Source organism: Panthera leo, chromosome D1 (genome assembly GCF_018350215.1).
Source record: "Panthera leo isolate Ple1 chromosome D1, P.leo_Ple1_pat1.1, whole genome shotgun sequence".
Taxonomy (NCBI): Eukaryota; Metazoa; Chordata; class Mammalia; order Carnivora; family Felidae; genus Panthera; species Panthera leo.
This window is the reverse complement of record NC_056688.1, coordinates 6,180,596-6,200,747: the sequence shown is the minus strand read 5'-3', so window position 1 is coordinate 6,200,747 and position 20,152 is coordinate 6,180,596. Positions and strand designations below refer to the sequence as shown.

The 20,152-nt window shown below is 38.8% G+C and overlaps 1 protein-coding gene across 2 annotated transcripts in view; it reads left to right on the top strand.

The window, feature by feature from the left end:
- The window catches only part of CWF19L2 (CWF19 like cell cycle control factor 2), a 155,429-nt gene that overhangs the window by 61,736 nt on the left and 73,541 nt on the right, over positions 1-20,152 (top strand). For both annotated transcript variants that reach the window (XM_042904088.1, XM_042904089.1), the window contains exons 9-10: positions 12,024-12,120; positions 13,699-13,791. In XM_042904088.1, coding sequence (XP_042760022.1) covers positions 12,024-12,120; positions 13,699-13,791 — 190 coding nt within the window. The remainder of the gene's footprint in view (positions 1-12,023; positions 12,121-13,698; positions 13,792-20,152) is intronic.

Below are 20,152 nucleotides of genomic sequence, written 5' to 3'. Positions count from 1 at the left end.
TTTTTTTTTTTTTTTTTTTTTTAAATTTCATATAGTTTTATTATTCCACTGGGAACAGCATATGAAGAGCTCTAATTTCCTATCTACACCATATAGGAAGGTAGTACCCGAGAAGGAATCTAGCATTAAGCAACCAATACGTTTATGGTCATCCAATTTGAAGATTTTATTTTTTTTTATTTTTTTTATTTTTTTATTTTTTTATTTTTTAATATATGAAATTTACTGTCAAATTGGTTTCCATACAACACCCAGTGCTCATCCCAAAAGGTGCCCTCCTCAATACCCATCACCCACCCTGCCCTCCCTCCCACCCCCCATCAACCCTCAGTTTGTTCTCAGTTTTTAACAGTCTCTTATGCTTTGGCTCTCTCCCACTCTAACCTCTTTTTTTTTTTTTTTTCCTTTCCCTCCCCCATGGGTTTCTGTTATGTTTCTCAGGATCCACATAAGAGTGAAACCATATGGTATCTGTCTTTCTCTGTATGGCTTATTTCACTTAGCATCACACTCTCCAGTTCCATCCATGTTGCTACAAAAGGCCATATTTCATTTTTTCTCATTGCCACGTAGTATTCCATTGTGTATATAAACCACAATTTCTTTATCCATTCATCAGTTGATGGACATTTAGGCTCTTTCCATAATTTGGCTATTGTTGAGAGTGCTGCTATAAACATTGGGGTACAGGTGCCCCTATGCATCAGTACTCCTGTATCCCTTGGATAAATTCCTAGCAGTGCTATTGCTGGGTCATAGGGTAGGTCTATTTTTAATTTTCTGAGGAACCTCCACACTGCTTTCCAGAGCGGCTGCACCAATTTGCATTCCCACCAACAGTGCAAGAGGGTTCCTGTTTCTCCACATCCTCTCCAGCATCTATAGTCTCCTGATTTCTTCATTTTGGCCACTCTGACTGGTGTGAGGTGGTATCTGAGTGTGGTTTTGATTTGTATTTCCCTGATAAGGAGCGACGTTGAACATCTTTTCATGTGCCTGTTGGCCATCCGGATGTCTTCTTTAGAGAAGTGTCTATTCATGTTTTCTGCCCATTTCTTCACTGGGTTATTTGTTTTTCGGGTGTGGAGTTTGATGAGCTCTTTATAGATTTTGGATACTAGCCCTTTGTCCGATGTGTCATTTGCAAATATCTTTTCCCATTCCGTTGGTTGCCTTTTAGTTTTGTTGGTTGTTTCCTTTGCTGTGCAGAAGCTTTTTATCTTCATAAGGTCCCAGTAATTCACTTTTGGTTTTAATTCCCTTGCCTTTGGGGATGTGCCGAGTAAGAGATTGCTACGGCTGAGGTCAGAGAGGTCTTTTCCTGCTTTCTCCTCTAAGGTTTTGATGGTTTCCTGTCTCACATTCAGGTCCTTTATCCATTTTGAGTTTATTTTTGTGAATGGTGTCAGAAAGTGGTCTAGTTTCAACCTTCTGCATGTTGCTGTCCAGTTCTCCCAGCACCATTTGTTAAAGAGACTGTCTTTTTTCCATTGGATGTTCTTTCCTGCTTTGTCAAAGATGAGTTGGCCATACGTTTGTGGGTCTAGTTCTGGGGTTTCTATTCTATTCCATTGGTCTATGTGTCTGTTTTTATGCCAATACCATGCTGTCTTGATGATGACAGCTTTGTAGTAGAGGCTAAAGTCTGGGATTGTGATGCCTCCTGCTTTGGTCTTCTTCTTCAAAATTACTTTGGCTATTCGGGGCCTTTTGTGGTTCCATATGAATTTTAGGATTGCTTGTTCTAGTTTCGAGAAGAATGCTGGTGCAATTTTGATTGGGATTGCATTGAATGTGTAGATAGCTTTGGGTAGTATTGACATTTTGACAATATTTATTCTTCCAATCCATGAGCAGGGAATGTCTTTCCATTTCTTTATATCTTCTTCAATTACCTGCATAAGCTTTCTATAGTTTTCAGCATACAGATCTTTTACATCTTTGGTTAGATTTATTCCTAGGTATTTTATGCTTCTTGGTGCAATTGTGAATGGGATCAGTTTCTTCATTTGTCTTTCTGTTGCTTCATTGTTAGTGTATAAGAATGCAACTGATTTCTGCACATTGATTTTGTATCCTGCAACTTTGCTGAATTCATGTATCAGTTCTAGCAGACTTTTGGTGGAGTCTATCGGATTTTCCATGTATAATATCATGTCATCTGCAAAAAGCGAAAGCTTGACTTCATCTTTGCCAATTTTGATGCCTTTGATTTCCTTTTGTTGTCTGATTGCTGATGCTAGAACTTCCAGCACTATATTAAACAACAGCGGTGACAGTGGGCATCCCTGTCGTGTTCCTGATCTCAGGGAAAAAGCTCTCAGTTTTTCCCCGTTGAGGATGATGTTAGCTGTGGGCTTTTCATAAGTGGCCTTTATGATCTTTAAGTATGTTCCTTCTATCCCGACTTTCTCAAGGGTTTTTATTAAGAAAGGGTGCTGGATTTTGTCAAAGGCCTTTTCTGCATCGATTGACAGGATCATATGGTTCTTCTCTTTTTTTTTGTTAATGTGATGTATCACGTTGATTGATTTGCGAATGTTGAACCAGCCCTGCATCCCAGGAATGAATCCCACTTGATCATGGTGAATAATTCTTTTTATATGCTGTTGAATTCGATTTGCTAGTATCTTATTAAGAATTTTTGCATCCATATTCATCAGGGATATTGGCCTGTAGTTCTCTTTTTTTACTGGGTCTCTGTCTGGTTTAGGAATCAAAGTAATACTGGCTTCATAGAATGAGTCTGGAAGTTTTCCTTCCCTTTCTATTTCTTGGAATAGCTTGAGAAGGATAGGTATTATCTCTGCTTTAAATGTCTGGTAGAACTCCCCTGGGAAGCCATCTGGTCCTGGACTCTTATTTGTTGGGAGATTTTTGATAACCGATTCAATTTCTTCGCTGGTTATGGGTCTGTTCAAGCTTTCTATTTCCTCCTGATTGAGTTTTGGAAGAGTGTGGGTGTTTAGAAATTTGTCCATTTCTTCCAGGTTGTCCAATTTGCTGGCATATAATTTTTCATAGTATTCCCTGATAATTGTTTGTATCTCTGAGGGATTGGTTGTAATCATTCCATTTTCATTCATGATTTTATCTATTTGGGTCATCTCCCTTTTCTTTTTGAGAAGCCTGGCTACAGGTTTGTCAATTTTGTTTATTTTTTCAAAAAACCAACTCTTGGTTTCGTTGATCTGCTCTACAGTTTTTTTAGATTCTATATTGTTTATTTCTGCTCTGATCTTTATTATTTCTCTTCTTCTGCTGGGTTTAGGCTGCCTTTGCTGTTCTGCTTCTATTTCCTTTAGGTGTGCTGTTAGATTTTGTATTTGGGATTTTTCTTGTTTTTTGAGATAGGCCTGGATTGCAATGTATTTTCCTCTCAGGACTGCCTTCGCTGCGTCCCAAAGCGTTTGGATTGTTGTATTTTCATTTCCGTTTGTTTCCATATATATTTTAATTTCTTCTCTAATTGCCTGGTTGACCCACTCATTCGTTAGTAGGGTGTTCTTTAACCTCCATGCTTTTGGAGGTTTTCCAGACTTTTTCCTGTGGTTGATTTCAAGCTTCATAGCATTGTGGTCTGAAAGTATGCATGGTATAATTTCAATTCTTGTAAACTTATGAAGGGCTGTTTTGTGACCCAGTATATGATCTATCTTGGAGAATGTTCCATGTGCACTCGAGAAGAAAGTATATTCTGTTGCTTTGGGATGCAGAGTTCTAAATATATCTGTCAAGTCCATCTGATCCAATGTATCATTCAGGGCCCTTGTTTCTTTATTGACTGTGTGTCTAGATGATCTATCCATTTCTGTAAGTGGGGTGTTAAAGTCCCCTGCAATGACCACATTCTTATCAATAAGGTTGCTTATGTTTATGAGTAATTGTTTTATATATCTGGGGGCTCGGGTATTTGGCGCATAGACATTTATAATAGTTAGCTCTTCCTGGTGGATAGACCCTGTGATTATTATATAATGCCCTTCTTCATCTCTTGTTACAGCCTTTAATTTAAAGTCTAGTTTGTCTGATATAAGTATGGCTACTCCAGCTTTCTTTTGGCTTCCAGGAGCATGATAGATAGTTCTCCATCCCCTCACTCTCAATCTAAAGGTGTCCTCAGATCTAAAATGAGTCTCTTGTAGACAGCAAATAGATGGGTCTTGTTTTTTTATCCATTCTGATACCCTATGTCTTTTAGTTGGCGTATTTAATCCATTTACATTCAGTGTTATTATAGAAAGATATGGGTTTAGAGTCATTGTGATGTCTGTATGTTTTATGCTTGTAGTGATGTCTCTGGTACTTTGTCTCACAGGATCCCCCTTAGGATCTCTTGTAGGGCTGGTTTCGTGGTGACAAATTCCTTCAGCTTTTGTTTGTTTGGGAAGACCTTTATCTCTCCTTCTATTCTAAATGACAGACTTGCTGGATAAAGGATTCTCGGCTGCATATTTTTTCTGTTTAGCACACTGTAGATATCGTGCCAAGCCTTTCTGGCCTGCCAAGTTTCAAAGGAGAGATCAGTCACGAGTCTTATAGGTCTCCCTTTATATGTGAGGGCACGTTTATCCCTTGCTGCTTTCAGAATTTTCTCTTTATCCTTGTATTTTGCCAGTTTCACTATGATATGTCGTGCAGAAGATCGATTCAAGTTACGTCTGAAGGGAGTTCTCTGTGCCTCTTGGATTTCGATGCCTTTTTCCTTCCCCAGTTCAGGGAAGTTCTCAGCTATAATTTGTTCAAGTACCCCTTCAGCACCTTTCCCTCTCTCTTCCTCCTCTGGGATACCAATTATGCGTATATTATTTTTTTTTAGTGTATCACTTAGTTCTCTAATTTTCCCCTCATACTCCTGGATTTTTTTATCTCTCTTTCTTTCAGCTTCCTCTTTCTCCATAACTTTATCTTCTAGTTCACCTATTCTCTCCTCTGCCTCTTCAAGCCGAGCCATCGTGGATTCCATTTTGTTTTGCAATTCGTTTAAAGCGTTTTTCAACTCCTCGTGACTGTTCCTTAGTCCCTCGATCTTTGTGGCAAGAGATTCTCTGCTGTCCTGATACTGTTTTCAAGCCCAGCGATTAATTTTATGACTATTTTTCTAAATTCACTTTCTGTTATATTATTTAAATCCTTTTTGATCAGTTCATTAGCTGTTGTTATTTCCTGGAGATTCTTCTGAGGGGAATTCTTCCGTTTGGTCATTTTGGAGAGTCCCTGGCGTGGTGAGGACCTGCAGTGCACTTCCCCTGTGCTGTGGTGTATAACTGGAGTTAGTGGGCGGGGCCGCAGTCCGACCCGATGTCTGCCCCCAGCCCACTGCTGGGGCCACAGTCAGACTGGTGTGTGCCTTCTCTTCCCCTCTCCTAGGGGCCGGATTCACTGTGGGGTGGTGTGTCCCGTCTGGGCTACTTGCACCCTGCCAGGCTTGTGTTGCTGGGGATCTGGCGTATTAGCTGGGGTGGGTGGGCAAGGTGCACGGGGGCTGGAGGGGCAGGCTTAGCTCACTTCTCCTTAGGTGATCCACTTCAGGAGGAGCCCTGTGGCAGCGGGAGGGAGTCAGATCCGCTGCCGGAGGTTTGGCTCCGCAGAAGCACAGAGTTGGGTGTTTGCGCGGAGCGAGCAAGTTCCCTGGCAGGAACTGGTTCCCTTTGGGATTTTGGCTGGGGGATGGGCGGGGGAGATGGCGCTGGCGCCTTTGTTCCCTGCCAAGCTGAGCTCTGCCGTCCGGGGGCTCAGCAGCTCTCCCTCCCTTTGTCCTCCAGCCTTCCCGCTTTCCGAGCAGAGCTGTTAACTTATGACCTCCCAGACGCTAAGTCGCGCTTGCTGTCGGAACACAGTCTGTCCGGCCCCTCCGCTTTTGCCAGCCAGACTCGGGGGCTCTGCTTGGCCGGCGAGCCGCCCCTCCGCCCCGGCTCCCTCCCGCCAGTCCGTGGAGCGCGCACCTCCTCGCCGCCCTTCCTACCCTCTTCCGTGGGCCTCTGGTCTGCGCTTGACTCCGGAGACTCCCTTCTGCTAATCCTCTGGCGGTTTTCTGGGTTCTTTAGGCAGGTGTAGGTGGAATCTAAGTGGTCGGCAGGACGCGCTGTGAGCCCCGCGTCCTCCTACGCCGCCATCTTCCGGAACCCCCCCGGGATTTCTCATTTCTACAATGATGATGCAACAGTAGGATTAGCATTCTCTATTTATTTATTTATTAAAAAAATTTTTTTTAATGTTTATTTTTGAGGGAGGGAGGGAGACAGAGACAGACAGACAGAGTGTGAGTGGGGGAGGGGCAGAGAGAGAGGGAGACACAGAATCTGAGCTCTCAGCACAGAGCCTGACGCGGGGCTTGAACCCACAAACTGAGATCATGACCTGAGCCACAGTCAGATGCTTAACCGACTGAGCCACCCAGGTGCCCCTGCATTGACATTTTAAAGAAACAGCTTCTAGTGCTTCATGAAAAGGTTGCATTTAGAACTCTTAGAATTTGAATCTGTTCTTAGGTGTTTATACCTTTATTTTTATCCCTATTTGTAGGCATGAATCTGTTGACATATTGACCCTTGAAATTAAAGTAAATTACATTTATAATAAAAATGATGTGTACCTCAGAATTGAATTTGGAAAAAGTTACTGAAAAATATTTTCCATACAAAACAGTCCAACTAACTGACAAGCAATCTCTCCACGTCTAGCAGCACGTAAATGGTAGTGATGTTCTGCTCACGTGAATGCAGTGTCCCTACTGCTCTTCCTAATTGGTTTTTAAAATGTAGACTGAAGGAATTTGAGAGGAACAAAAACATTTTCCTTTCTAATGGTGCATTACCTAATATTTCTAATGGTGCTAAAATATTTTAGGTTTCTTAGTCTGAGCGCCATGGTGTTTTTTCTTTCTGTGAGAAGAAATGGTTCTTCCAGAATTTCTGCAGATATTAATGTCTTTTTTTAAAAAAATTCACATGCTGTCTCCTGAAAGATTTGCTTTTTTTTTTTTTTTTTTTCCAAAAGGGAATTTGCTATTTAGAAGTAATTGCTTGTTAGGTCAAGTTTTGATTTGAAGATCTGTTTATATATTTTGCTGTTACCCCACTCAGAATGTATGTTGAAAATGCAAGTTGATTTCAGTAGAGTCTGATGAAATGTGCTAATTCAGGAAAACTAGAAATATCATAGATACATCCTTGATATGTGAGATTCTGACAGGGTTTTTAGCTTGAAAGTTTTTAAAATCACTCCTCTTTGAGGGTTTTGAAAAACAACTATTGAAGTATAATTGACATGTAATAAACTGCACATAGAAATGTACAATCTGGTAAGTTTAGAAGTATGTATGTTCTCACAAAACCATCATCCCCCAGGGTTTTCTGGTACCCTTTTATAATTCTCTCCCACCTCTCCCCACACCCTTACAAACCCCCTAGATTTCACTCATATGCTTTCTTTAATTATAGACTAGTTTGCATTTTCTGGAGTTTTATGTAAGTGGGATCATATGTTATATACTCTTTTTTTGTCTGGCTTTCACTGTGCATAATTATTTTGAGCTTTATCCATGTTGTTGCAGTAATTCATTCCTTTTTATTGATGGGTGGGTAGTTTTCCATTGGTAGATAAAACAATTTTTCCATTCACCTGTTGGTGAACATATAGAATGTTTCCAGTTTTTAGCTATTGTACATAATGCTTCTTGGAATATTCATGTACAGAACTTTGTGTGGATGTATGCTTCCTTTTCTCTTGGGTAAATACCTAGGAGAGGAATGGCTAGATCATGTGGTAATTATATCTTTAAATTTTAAGAAACTACCAAATGGTTTACCCATTGATTGTATCATTTTACATAGATTTGAGATCATTGATTTGAGATCTTTCTTTTCTAATATAAGCATTTAGAGCTATAACTTCACCCTAAGTAATGCTTTACTAGCATTCTATAAATTCTGATTTGTTATGTATATGTATGTATGTGTGTGTGTATATGTATATGTATATACATATACACATGTTTATTTTTGAGAGACAGAGCGTGAGTGGGGGAAGGGGCAGAGAGAGAGAGGGAGGGAGACACAGAATCCAAAGCAGGCTTCAGGCTCCAGGCTCCGAGTTGTCAGCACAGAGTCCAATATGGGGCTCTAGCTCATAAACCATTAGATCATGACCTGAGGTGAAGTCGGGTGTTTAACCAACTGAGCCACCCAGACGCCCTGTTATATTTTTATTCGGTTTGCAGTACTTTTTAATTTCTCTTTGATTTTGTTATTGACCATGGGTTACTCCCAGATATGCTATTTAGTTTCCACATAGTTGAGGATTTCTCAGAGATTTTTGTTAACGATTTCTAATTTAATTTCATTGGGGTTAGAGAACACAGTTTGTATGACTTAAATCCCTTTAAATTTATTGCGACTTGCTTTATGGCTCAGAATATGGCCTATCTTGGTAAATGTTGGCATGCACAAGAAAGAATGTGTATTCTCTTACGTGGTAGGGTATTCTCTGAATTTCCATTAGGTCGTGGTAGTGATAGTGTTATTCAAGTCTTCCATATTCTTGAAGAATATATTAAGTACTGGGAGTGGGGTCTTAAAATCTGCAACTGTAATTGTAAAATTAGTCTCTTTCTCTTTGCAATTCTGTCAGTTTTTGCTTTGTGTATTTTGAAGCTCTCTTACATTAGGGATTCTTTTGTACTCTTGATGGATTGACCTCTTTTTCATATGAAGTGAAACAGCTTTCTTTGTCCCTGGTAATATTTATTGCTCTGTAATCTAATTTGTTTGATAGTAAAGAAGTCACTTTACCTTTCTTTTGACTAGTGTAAAACATGATATATCTCCCGCTCCCCCCTTTTATATTTGACGTGTTTGTCTTTATGGTATGTTTTCTGTCATTGAGTTTTGCTCTTTTATCTGACAATTTTGCCTTTTAACTCACATGTTTAGACCATTTATATATGTGATATAAAGGTTTAAGTCTAATTTTGCTCTTTGTTTTCTACTTGTCCTATGTGTTCTTTGTTCCCTTTTTCCTCTTTATGTGACTTATTTTAATTAAAAAAAATTTTTTAATGTTTATTTTTGAGAGAGAGAGACAGAGACAGAGACAGAGCCTGAATGGGGGAGGGGCAGAAAGAGAGGGAAACAGAATCCTTAGCAGGCTCCAGGCTCTGAGCTGTCAGCACAGAGCCCAGCGGGGGGCTTGAACTCACAAACTGCAAGATCATGACATGAGCTGAAGTCAGCAGCTTAACTGACTGAGCCACCCAGATGCCCCTTTATGTGTTTTATTTTAGATTACATATTTTTATGATTTTGTTTCATTTCTCTTGTTATAATTTTTTTGGTATTTTGTGGGGTTTTTTGTTTGTTTTTAGATTTGATAGTATACATTTTTAACTTCTCCAACTTCATTATGCCATTCCTGTATGGCATAAGAACTTTACAATAGTTTATTTACATTTATCCCCTCCAGTCTTTTCTGTTATTGTCATACATTTTACTTATCTTTGTCATAAACCTCTCATATATTGTTATTATTTTTGTTTAAATAATTATTTTACAGAGACTTATGTAATAAGAGAAAGTATTCTTCATTTACCCTTGTAGGGCATCATTCTTTGAGTTAATCCATACTACAGTCTGGTATAATTTTCCTTCTGCCTGAAGGCTTTTCTTTAACATTCTTTCAACTCTCTGTCTGAAAGAGTTTTCATTTCAATTTGTTTTTGAAAGATACCTTCACTTGGTATAGAATTTTTGGTTGATAATTTAAAGTACTTTGGAAATGTTGCTGCTCTTTTCTTACTTGGATTGTTTTTGATGAGAAATCTGCTGTCACTTTTTTCTGTGTGCCTAAGTGTGTCTTTTATCCCCCCTGTGGCTGCTTTAACATTGTTCTCTTTATCACAAGTTTTGGGCAATTTGATTATGATGTCCCTGGGAATAGGGTTTTTTTTTAATGTAGTGGTTTTTTTTTGTTTTTTTTTTTTTTCTGCTTGGGATTCCCTGAAATTTTTAGTTCTCTAAGCAGCTTTTCAGGTGTTTGGAAAATTTGGCCTTTGTTTCTTCTGTCTCCCATTTCTTTTGGGAACTCCAATGGCCTAAGTAGTCAGGTTTAAGGTTATCCCATAGTTCTCTGATGCTCTTTTTATTTTTTAAAATTCTTTTTTTTCTGTATGTTTCATTTTGCATAGTTTTTAATGTTTATTTATTTATTATATTAAAAAAATTTTTTAATGTTTATTTATTTTTGAGAGAAACAGATACAGAATGCAAGTGGGTTAGGGGCAGAGCGAGAGGGAGACACAGAATCCGAAGCAGGCTCCAGGCTCTGAGCTGTCAGCACAGAGCCCGATGTGGGGCTCGAACTCACGAGCTGTGAGATCATGACCTGAGCCGAAATTGGACACTTAACTGACTGAGCCACCCAGGCACCCCTGTTTGTTTATTTTTGATAGAGACAGAGAATCCCAAGCAGGCTCTGCGCTGACAGCGCAGGGACATGGGTCCCGAACTCAGCAACTGTGAGATCGTGACCTGAGTCGAGATCAAGAGTTGCCCAACTGACTGAGCCACCTAGGCCCCCCTAGTTTCTAATATTTTAAGTTCACTACTTTTTCCTTGGCAGTTTCATCTCCTGTGAATCCTATCTAGTGTTTTTTTTTTGTTTTTTTTTTTTAATCTGAGACACCAGTGTTCAACTGTAGAAATTCAGTTCTGATCTATTTTATGTCTTACTTGTTTGTAACTTTTCAAACATATGGAATGCAGTTACAATAATAACTTTTAATGTTCTTATCTGCTTTTTCTTACATCTGAGTCAGTTCTGGGTTTATTTTGATTGATAGCTATTTCTCCTAATTGTAGGTCTTATTTTTCTACATCTTGGCACGTCTGCTATCTTTGGTTACTAGATGCTATGAATTTTACTGTGTTGAGCATGGGATATTTTTGCATTCCTGTAACTAATTCTTGATGTTTGCCCTGGGGGAACATGGTTAAGTTGATTGGAAACTCTTTGCTCCTGTAGACTTTTGCTTTTAACATTGGTTCATTGAGCGTAGATCAACATTTAGCCTAGAGCTTATTATTTCCCAGTAATGACGCGAGACCTTTAATGCTGTCCCCAGTGCTTTCTGAGTTGAAGCTTTCCTCGTCTGGCTAGCGAGATCAGGCACTTTTCCCAGAAATGCTGGATGCCGCTCCTCTTCTCTTTGGGATGGGACTTTCTCCGGCCATGGGCAGTTTCTTGCTAAATGCTCAAGGGGAACTCTTTAGTTTTGTGCGCTTCTCTCACTGTGCAGCTTTCTTCTGTCTGGCTGTCTTTAAGTTTTGGAATCTTAGCTGTGTCTCCTTCACTGAGGAGTCAGTCCTTCAGGGTCGGCCTGCATCCCTTCCCCGTACCGCAGTGATCTTTCTAAGCGAAGTAAGCTGGGACAACTTTTTATGTGCCAGGAATCTAACCTTGGCTGGAAATTTCTCTGGTCTTCAGTGAGTCTAGGTTTGGCCCATGACCTTAGTCATAAACTAGTATTTGTTGTCTTATTCAGTAATTTCGCATTTATGTTGCAAAAAGAACACATGCTCATTGTTTTTATTCTTTGACTGCAGTTAAGCATGCCATTTCCTGTTTAGTTTCTTAGACTATCAGTAATTTATCACACCCAGCTGTGTAGAACTATGGCCTGATTGTAGTGTTTTAATTTTCTCGTTTGTTTCCTTTTTAGAATGAGTATGGGAATATTAGATAGTAAAGAATAGTTCACATAGTATTTATCTCATTCTTACTGGGACTTTGGTCAGTTATTATAACTGCCTGATTATGGTATTGTGACAAAGAGCCTTAAACTGGTGATTTTTGGTGGAATATTGAACCTTTGTTTTTTGTTTTGTTTATATTTTAAGGTTTTAGAATCATGATCTCTTGATGCTGAATATTTTGTTGAGGTCAATTAAAATCACATTTGAGTCTTGATGTTGTTAGTTGCAGTGTCCCTCTGTTTCATATGCTCTTAATCTGTCCTGTTCAAACAGAGGCGGTCTTGAAGATGATTCCATCCACATTTTGAGTGTTGATGAGAAGAACAAACTGGGAGCCAAGATTATCAAGGCAGAGATGATGGGAAATATGGTATGTCTTCTGTGGTATTTCTGGGAGAATAGGAGTTAATTGTTTAACTTCTTACCAGTAATTTTGGAAGTTTCTTCACAATGTTGGCTGTAGCCAACTGCTGCTTATTGATTCTTTAACAAAATTCTTGAACATTCCTAAATCCTGTACTGCCCACTTCTAAATAAATTGTCTACTTTTTCTGTCAGATCTCTGAAGTCTGAGATCCCAGGGTATGACATGTTTTTTAAAATTTCTACTTTGCAATTCTAGCATAGCATATTTGAGGGAAATAAAGATGTCATTGTCTTCTTTCCCTTGTTTTGTCACATATTATTGAGAGCATGTATTGCTTTCTTAAATTCCTTTACTTAGGTACCTAACAAATGAGCTCCCAAAAAAAGATAGTTGTTTCATGTAGGCATATTTTAATGTAGTACGTTTGTGCCTGGTAAGTGTTTGATGCATTGTATAGATTAGCTCATTTAATTTCCATAATAATGTTATGCTGTAAGACTGATTGACCTGAGAACTGAATAGAAAATATGGATGATTTGGTGCGAGCTACACCTATCTCTATTTATTATTGCTGTATTTTAGTATCACATTTCTGATATACTAATACATGTGACATCATACATGACAGAATAGCAAATCCAGACAGCTTTGCATGGTGTGACAGAATAGATTTCCTCCTGGTCATATGTATGTACTGATCTCAAATCCAAATATAAGTGATCCCTAAGTAGGCTTCCGTTTTGTTGTACTGCCAGTATGACCCTGTTTGGTAGCATAAAAGTTGCCAAACAAGATGCTTCTATTTTTATTAGTTTGTGTGTCTGTTAAAAGGCGTATCTTGCACATGCCGCACTTTCTCATTGAATCTGGTCCTTGGTAACACTGAACTGCAGCTCAGCCCTGAAGTTTGGTAAGAGAGACAACCCGCCAGGAAATAATAGCAGGAAAATAAAGTTTGAGTTTTGAAAGCACAAAGGAATTAGTTCACACTAGTGAAAGAGAGGTCACCAAGTTAGGAGGTTAATTTATGTTGAAAGAATTGTTCCTTTGGTCACGGAGCCACTGCAGTGGAGAACACTGTTCTTTGCCTGTTCATATGCTCCTCTTTGTTTATTTCTTTACATGTCACTTGTTTTCTATACATTTCTATAAACTTCCTAGAGTAAAAATGAGATACGTTCAGAGTTCTTATTAAAATTACTTAACATTAAAGAAGGTAATATGTTAAATCTTATTATGGCTTTCTTGTTACAGTAATTGAAATTTTGAGTACTGGATGGTGATAATATCCGAGGAATTATAAAAATGTCATTCTTGAGGTTGTTTTCCCCATATCCCTGTCTCTCCCCTAGAATATATGCCCTTGTAATTGTTTACTCTCAAATCATAAACGAATGCTCCGGGCATTTGAGACATATGTAACTGAGATGAATTCATTAAAAAGCAGTCCCCTGAATTGAGGTTTACTGCTGCAGGAGTGTTCACTCTGCTCTTTTCCCTCCTGCATATACATTTGAAGTATTCTTCACGGAGGAATTAAGCTATATATGACACTCATTGTTCTTGTCTTTCCCTCTGAAGGAATTAGCGGAACAACTTAAAGCTCAACTTGCAAAGGCAAATAAATTCAAAGAAACTGTAACACAGACGTCATCCAAAAACCCTGGGGTGGAGGTGAGTTAATGGAAATTTGTTTGTATACTACTACTACTGGGCAGTGCTGATATTTTAATGCAGCGTGTTTCTATATCTGTGTTACTGTGTTTATACGTGCGATTGCTTGTTTGTTTACTTCTTTTAAAAATGGATTTTCATATGTATTGTCTTATGCGCCACCAGTGCGTCCCAGGGGAAAAGAGAGAGACCCGGTTTTATTTTGGACTGTGCCATTTACTGACTGTTTGACTTCATAGAAATCACACTGTCCTTAAATTCTTCTCTTAAAGAGTGAGAGACTTAAATTTGGTGTGTTTCACATAAAACAAATTATTTTGTTCCAGGCTTCCTTCCTCCATCTATTAGTGAGCAAAACAGATAGAAGCGGCTGCCTGCATGGAGTTTCATTTGGGTAGGGAGGAACAGTAAACAACAAAAGTAATAAATAGTGTAGCATGTTACAGACTGATACATCCTATGGCAGGCTAGAGGGGATCTTGAGTGCCCAGTGCTGGTGGCTTTGGGTGCACAGGCTAGTTATTATTGAAAAAGTGACCTTGATGCAGAGGCTTGCCGTGGAACAGCAGATCTGTGTATCTGAGTGAAGAGCACTTTGGGCATGAGGAGTGGAGGATGTAAGGTTCCAAAGATGGGAACATGTCTTATGTGTGGGAGGAACAGCATGGGGCCCAGTGTCGCCAGAGTGGAATGAATGAATGGAAGGGAGGCGGGTGGAATATCCAGGTTAGAGAGGCTGTGGGAGGCTAGACCATGTGAGGCTTGAAAGTCAGGGTCAGGGAGTGGGTTTTTATTCTGGGTGAGATGGCGTTGGAGGGTTTTCTGTAGAAGATATATTTTGACGAGACTGTCCTGGCTTCCTTGCTAAGGGTGCATTGAAGGATCATAAGGGCAGAAGCTAAGGAGATGGTTAGAAGTGGTTAGGTTTTTATATGCATAAATATTTCCTGTGTGTTTTATGAAAGGAGAGCAGACAGGACTTTTTTGATGGTTTGGATGGGTTGGGGGATGTAGGAGATACGGAGGGGAGGCAAAGTCACTTCAAAGTTTTTAGGCTAAGCAGCTGGAAGAATACAGCAGCCATTCTTGGGAGTGTAGAAACAGGAGGAGTGTATTTGGGGGCGGAGGGTTCAAGTTCTTTTGTAGATATGTGGCGTTTGGGTATCTTTTAGATTTGGGGCTGGAGGAGATGTCAGGTAGGGAGGGGAATGTTGGGAATTTAGGGAAGCCTGAGCTGGAGGTGGAAACTGGGGAGCTCTTAACATAGAGACAGTATTTAAATCCTGATGCTGCTTGAAATCAGCCCAGGAGTAAAGGTAGATAGAAAAAGTTAAAGGGCTGAATTGGGTGTATTACAGTGTTGAGAGGATTATAATTAGGTTTATAAGTGATTTTAAAGAACTGTTCTCAAAGATTAACTTATGTCATTTTAATGTCAGTGTGTGAGATGAGAATGTACAAAGTCAAGTTCCATAGAATTGTCTTCAAGCTAACATTATTGATGATTTAGATAATAGTATATAGAGAGAGTATGTTTGTGAAATTGGCTGTTTTTACTACTATGTGCCAGCTCATGTTTTAAAAGATATTTTTTAATATTTATTTATTTATTTTTGAGAAAGAGAGAACTTGCCAGGGAGGGGCAGAGAGAGAGGGAGAGAGAAATCCCAAGCAGGCTCCACACTGTCAGCGCAGAGCCCGATGCGGGACTGGAACTCATGAACCATGAGGTCATGACCTGAGCTGAAACCAAGAGTCAGACACTTAACCAACGAAGCCACCCAGGTGCCCCGCTAGCTCATGTTTTAAAAAAGTGGTTAAGTTAGAATTCCTTACACAGATTAGGGAGGTTGACCTCTCACGTGGTTTCTTTGTGCCAACCATATTATGTACTGATCTTCCCACGGTGTGGCCTTCCACAGAATAGCCCCATTTTCCAGCCTCACCTCCAAGGCGCTCTCATCCATAACATGCGTGTCTCTTTGACATTTACATGTGCTCTTAATTATCCATGCCAGATACTACCCTCTTGAGTGGTGTCCACTTTTCACTTTGTCTTTACCTCTTCTTGAAGTGTTTTTTCTCAGCCTCTCAAAAAGTTGTAACCTATTCTTGTTTTGAAACTTTAAAGACCCTTAAAGTATTCTCTGTGGAATCTATCTTTTGAAATGGTATATATTTGTATTCTTGTCATCACCCTGTAATCCACGCGTTTCTTTCCTGACACTTGTCACTTTATATGAAAGGGTTCTAACTCTGTGGCTGGACTTCCGGGGATTCTTGAAATTGAAAGCAATTCAACTGAAAAAATTGAAGCAGATCTTGTTTGGAATAACGTTTTTTCCTGCTGTTTTAAGCATATCATACAGTGACTGACAGACTATATCTCATCCCTTGAGCACACACTTTATAATATTACTGATGTCCATGATTTTTAGCTCCTCCTAGCTTTTGAGCAGTGGCCCTCATAACCCAGTGGAATAGGATTCAAAATTGCATTCAGAGTTGTACACAAAGTTGTATTTCCACTTCTAAACTCTTTTGAATCCCAAGCTATATGAATAGCCTTGAAGCTTCATATAGAAAGATTTTTATTCCAAGGATTCTTTGAACACAGAGAAAAAGGTTCATCTTCTCTGCAGAGATGACGGACTTGTGATTTTGTTCAAGCTTTACCCGGCGTACGTGTGGAACAGACTTTTGCCCATAGCTCTGCAGGGATTCGCTGCTGCCAGTAGTCAGTGGATTCTCTCAGGGCCAGGGCCTTGACTTCTCTGCCCTGTTTCAGAGTAGTTTTGTTAGGAATGACAGTAGAATGCAAAGTTGTTTACTACCTCACAGGAATTTCCTGACTTTTTAGAGGAAAATCCTGAAACGCTTCTGATAAAAATTTTGCTTTTTGAGAGAAAAGGAAATTCCATTCATAGAACAGTTGAACAGGGAAGAAAACTTTTCTTTTCTTTTTTCTTTTCTCTTCTTTTGTTTTTTCTTTCTTTCCTTTCTTTCCTTTCTCTTTCTTTCTCTTTTTCTTTTTCTTTCTTAAGGATAGGGAGAGAATAAACACAGCATGCATGAGCAAGAGAGGGGCAGAGAGAGGGAGAGAGAGAGAATCCCAAGCAGGATCCAAGATCTGTGCTGTCAGCACAAAGCCCGATGTAGGGCTCAATCTCACGAACTCTGAGATCATGACCTGAACTGAAATCAAGAGTTGGATGTTCAAATGACTGAGTCACCCAGGAGCCCTAGGAGGAAAGCTTTCATTGCATCGTTTGTTTGTTAGAAATGTTAGGCTGTGTGAACAAGGTGAATATCTTGATTCAACAATCTATGAATATTATTTTGCCTTTAGTGAAAAACCATCAGCACTTGTAATTATTAGTTTGCTTATTTCTCTTCCCTGTTAGAGGGTGAACTATTCATTATTTAGGACAAGGACTGTTTCATTTCATATCTAGTGCCTTGGGTAGTACATGCCTGTAGACAGCCAAGAAGTGCTTGAAATATTTGTTGTATGAATGTCTTTGATTTATTTTATCACTTAGAGTTTTCTGTTGTAAATCTTGAAAATGATCCATGAACTTCAAAATTCTCTGGTCTGGCCTTCCTCTGAGTATAGCTTCCTTAGTGAGACAATAACCCAGCTGCACAGTATCTCCATGTAACTTACGCTTTACACTAAGTGATGGATTTTGGAAGACCACCAGTTCTCTATCAGGACAGATTGAATGCTAATTTTTTAATATAATAGATCCTAATCTGCCTTTCTAGAACTTCTACTTGTTAATAATCCTTCAGTGGAATCACATCATGGACACATTTAATCTAAGGGAATTCAGCTTTCCAGGTTTTTTTTTGTTGTTTTTTTTTACACAGTAGTTCACGAAATTCAGCTCCCCATTTATGACACATAATGAAATCGTCATTGTGTGATGGTGCAGTGACTTTACAGTTTTATAGTTTGTTTACACAACTGGCAAAAAAGAGAAATACATTGTAATAGTCCCTGGGCAGCTGTGTGGGGAGGGTTTCATAGACATTCTCTTGAAAGAAATTGAGGAATTAATGGAAGGCCTAAGAGGGCCGTTGAGAAACATTAAGTAATAAATAATTGAAGAAACCAATAAATTCATCTGTGGCATTTTGTACATAAAGTCAGGCACATGACTGGTGATTTAAAATATTTCCAAGAGTAGTTTGGCCATAGTTGGCCTTAACACTGTCTTTTGACTCTGATTCTTTAGTATGTTGTGAGTCTGCTATTATTACAACTGCTGGGATTCCTAGAATGTGTGTGTGTGTGTGTGTGTGTGTGTGTGTGTGTGTGTGTGTACACACCTAGACTGTGTTTCTGTGTATTGGCATCCCAGTCTTTGCACCTGATCCTCATAGGCATAGTTAAAAAAATTAATTACAGGATTAAAATAAGTATTTTGCCTTTCTTTCTTTCTTTCTTTCTTTCTTTCTTTCTTTCTAAGAGCGAGTACTTTAGTTGATTTTTTTTCAGATTTTGACATGTAACAGATGACAAAACAGGGAATATTTTAATAGCAGTGTTAACAAGTGTGATTTAAAATATCTGCATAAAACTTCATTCCCAAAACATGGCATCCACCCTTGTTCCAAATACCCATGGAATATTTACAAAAATTAATTTTACTTAGGCAAAGTGTTGATAAAGCCCCAAAGTAGAAGGTTTATAACTAAGCTTTCATTTTCTAACCACAATGCAATAAAGTTGGGATTTAACAACTATGTATTTTTTCCTTAAATAAAAATTTCAAAACCTCATTTTAAACTTCTGGGTTTTTCCATTTCTTTATGTCTTCTTCAATTTCCTTCATAAGCTTTCTATAATTTTCAGCATACTTTTACATCTTTGGTTAGGTTTATTCCTAGGTATTTTATGCTTCTTGGTGCATTTGTGAATGGGATCAGTTTCTTTATTTGTCTTTCTGTTGCTTCATTATTAGTGCATAAGAATGTACCTGATTTCTGTACATTAATTTTGTATCCTACAACTTTGCTGAATTCATGTATCAGTCCTAACAGACTTTTGGTGGAGTCTGTCGGGTTTTCCATGTATAATATCATGTCATCTGCAAAAAGTGAAAGCTTGACTTCATCTTTGCCAATTTTGATGCCTTTGGTTTCCTTTTGTTGTCTGATTGCTGATGCTGGCACTTCCAACACCATGTTAAACAACAGCGGTGAGAATGGACATCCCTGTCGTGTTCCTGATCCCAGGGAGAAAGCTCTCAGTTTTTCCCCATTGAGGATGATAATTAGCTGTGGAATTTTCATAAATGGCTTTTATGATGTTTAAGTATGTTCCTTCTATCCTGACTTTCTCGAGGGTTTTTATTAAGAAAGGATGCTGTATTTTGTCACATGCTTTTTCTGCATCGATTGACAGGATCATATGGTTCTTTTCTTTTCTTTTATTAATGTGATGTATCACATTGATTGATTTGCGAATGTTGAACCAGCCCTGCATTTCAGGAATGAATCCCACTTGATCATGGTGAATAATTCTTTTTATATGCTGTTGAATTCGATTTGCTAGTATCTTTTTCAGAATTTTTGCATCCATATTCATCAGGAATATTGGCCTGTAGTTCTCTTTTTTTACTGGGTCTCTGTCTGGTTTAGGAATCAAAGTAATTCTGGCTTCATAGAATGAGTCTGGAAGTTTTCCTTCCCTTTCTATTGTTTGGAATAGCTTGAGAAGGATAGGTATTATCTCTGCTTTAAATGTCTGGTAGAATTCCCCTGGGAAGCCATCTGGTCCTGGACTCTTGTTGGGAGATTTTTGATAACTGATTCAATTTCTTCGCTGGTTATGGATCTGTTCAAGCTTTCTATTTCTTCCTGTTTGAGTTTTGGAAGTGTGTGGGTGTTTAGGAAAATTCCTAACCATTTCTTCCAGGTTGTCCAGTTTGTTGGCATATAATTTTTCATAGTATTCCCTGATAATTGCTTGTATTTCTGAGGGATTGGTTGTGACAATTCCATTTTCATTCATGATTTTATCTATTTGGGTCATCTCCCTTTTCTTTTTGAGAAGTCTGGCTAGAGGTTTATCAATTTTGTTTATTTTTTCAAAAAACCAACTCTTGGTTTCATTGACCTGCTCTACAGCTCTTTTAGAGTCTATATTGTTTATTTCTGCTCTATCTTTATTATTTTTCTTCTTCTGCTGGGTTTGGGGTGTCTTTGCTGTTCTGCTTCTATTTCCTTTAGGTGTGCTGTTAGATTTTGTATTTGGGATTTTTCTTGTTTCTTTAGGCCTGGACTGCAGTGTATTTTCCTCTCAGGACTACCTTCACTGCATCCCAAAGCATTTGGATTGTTGTATTTTCAT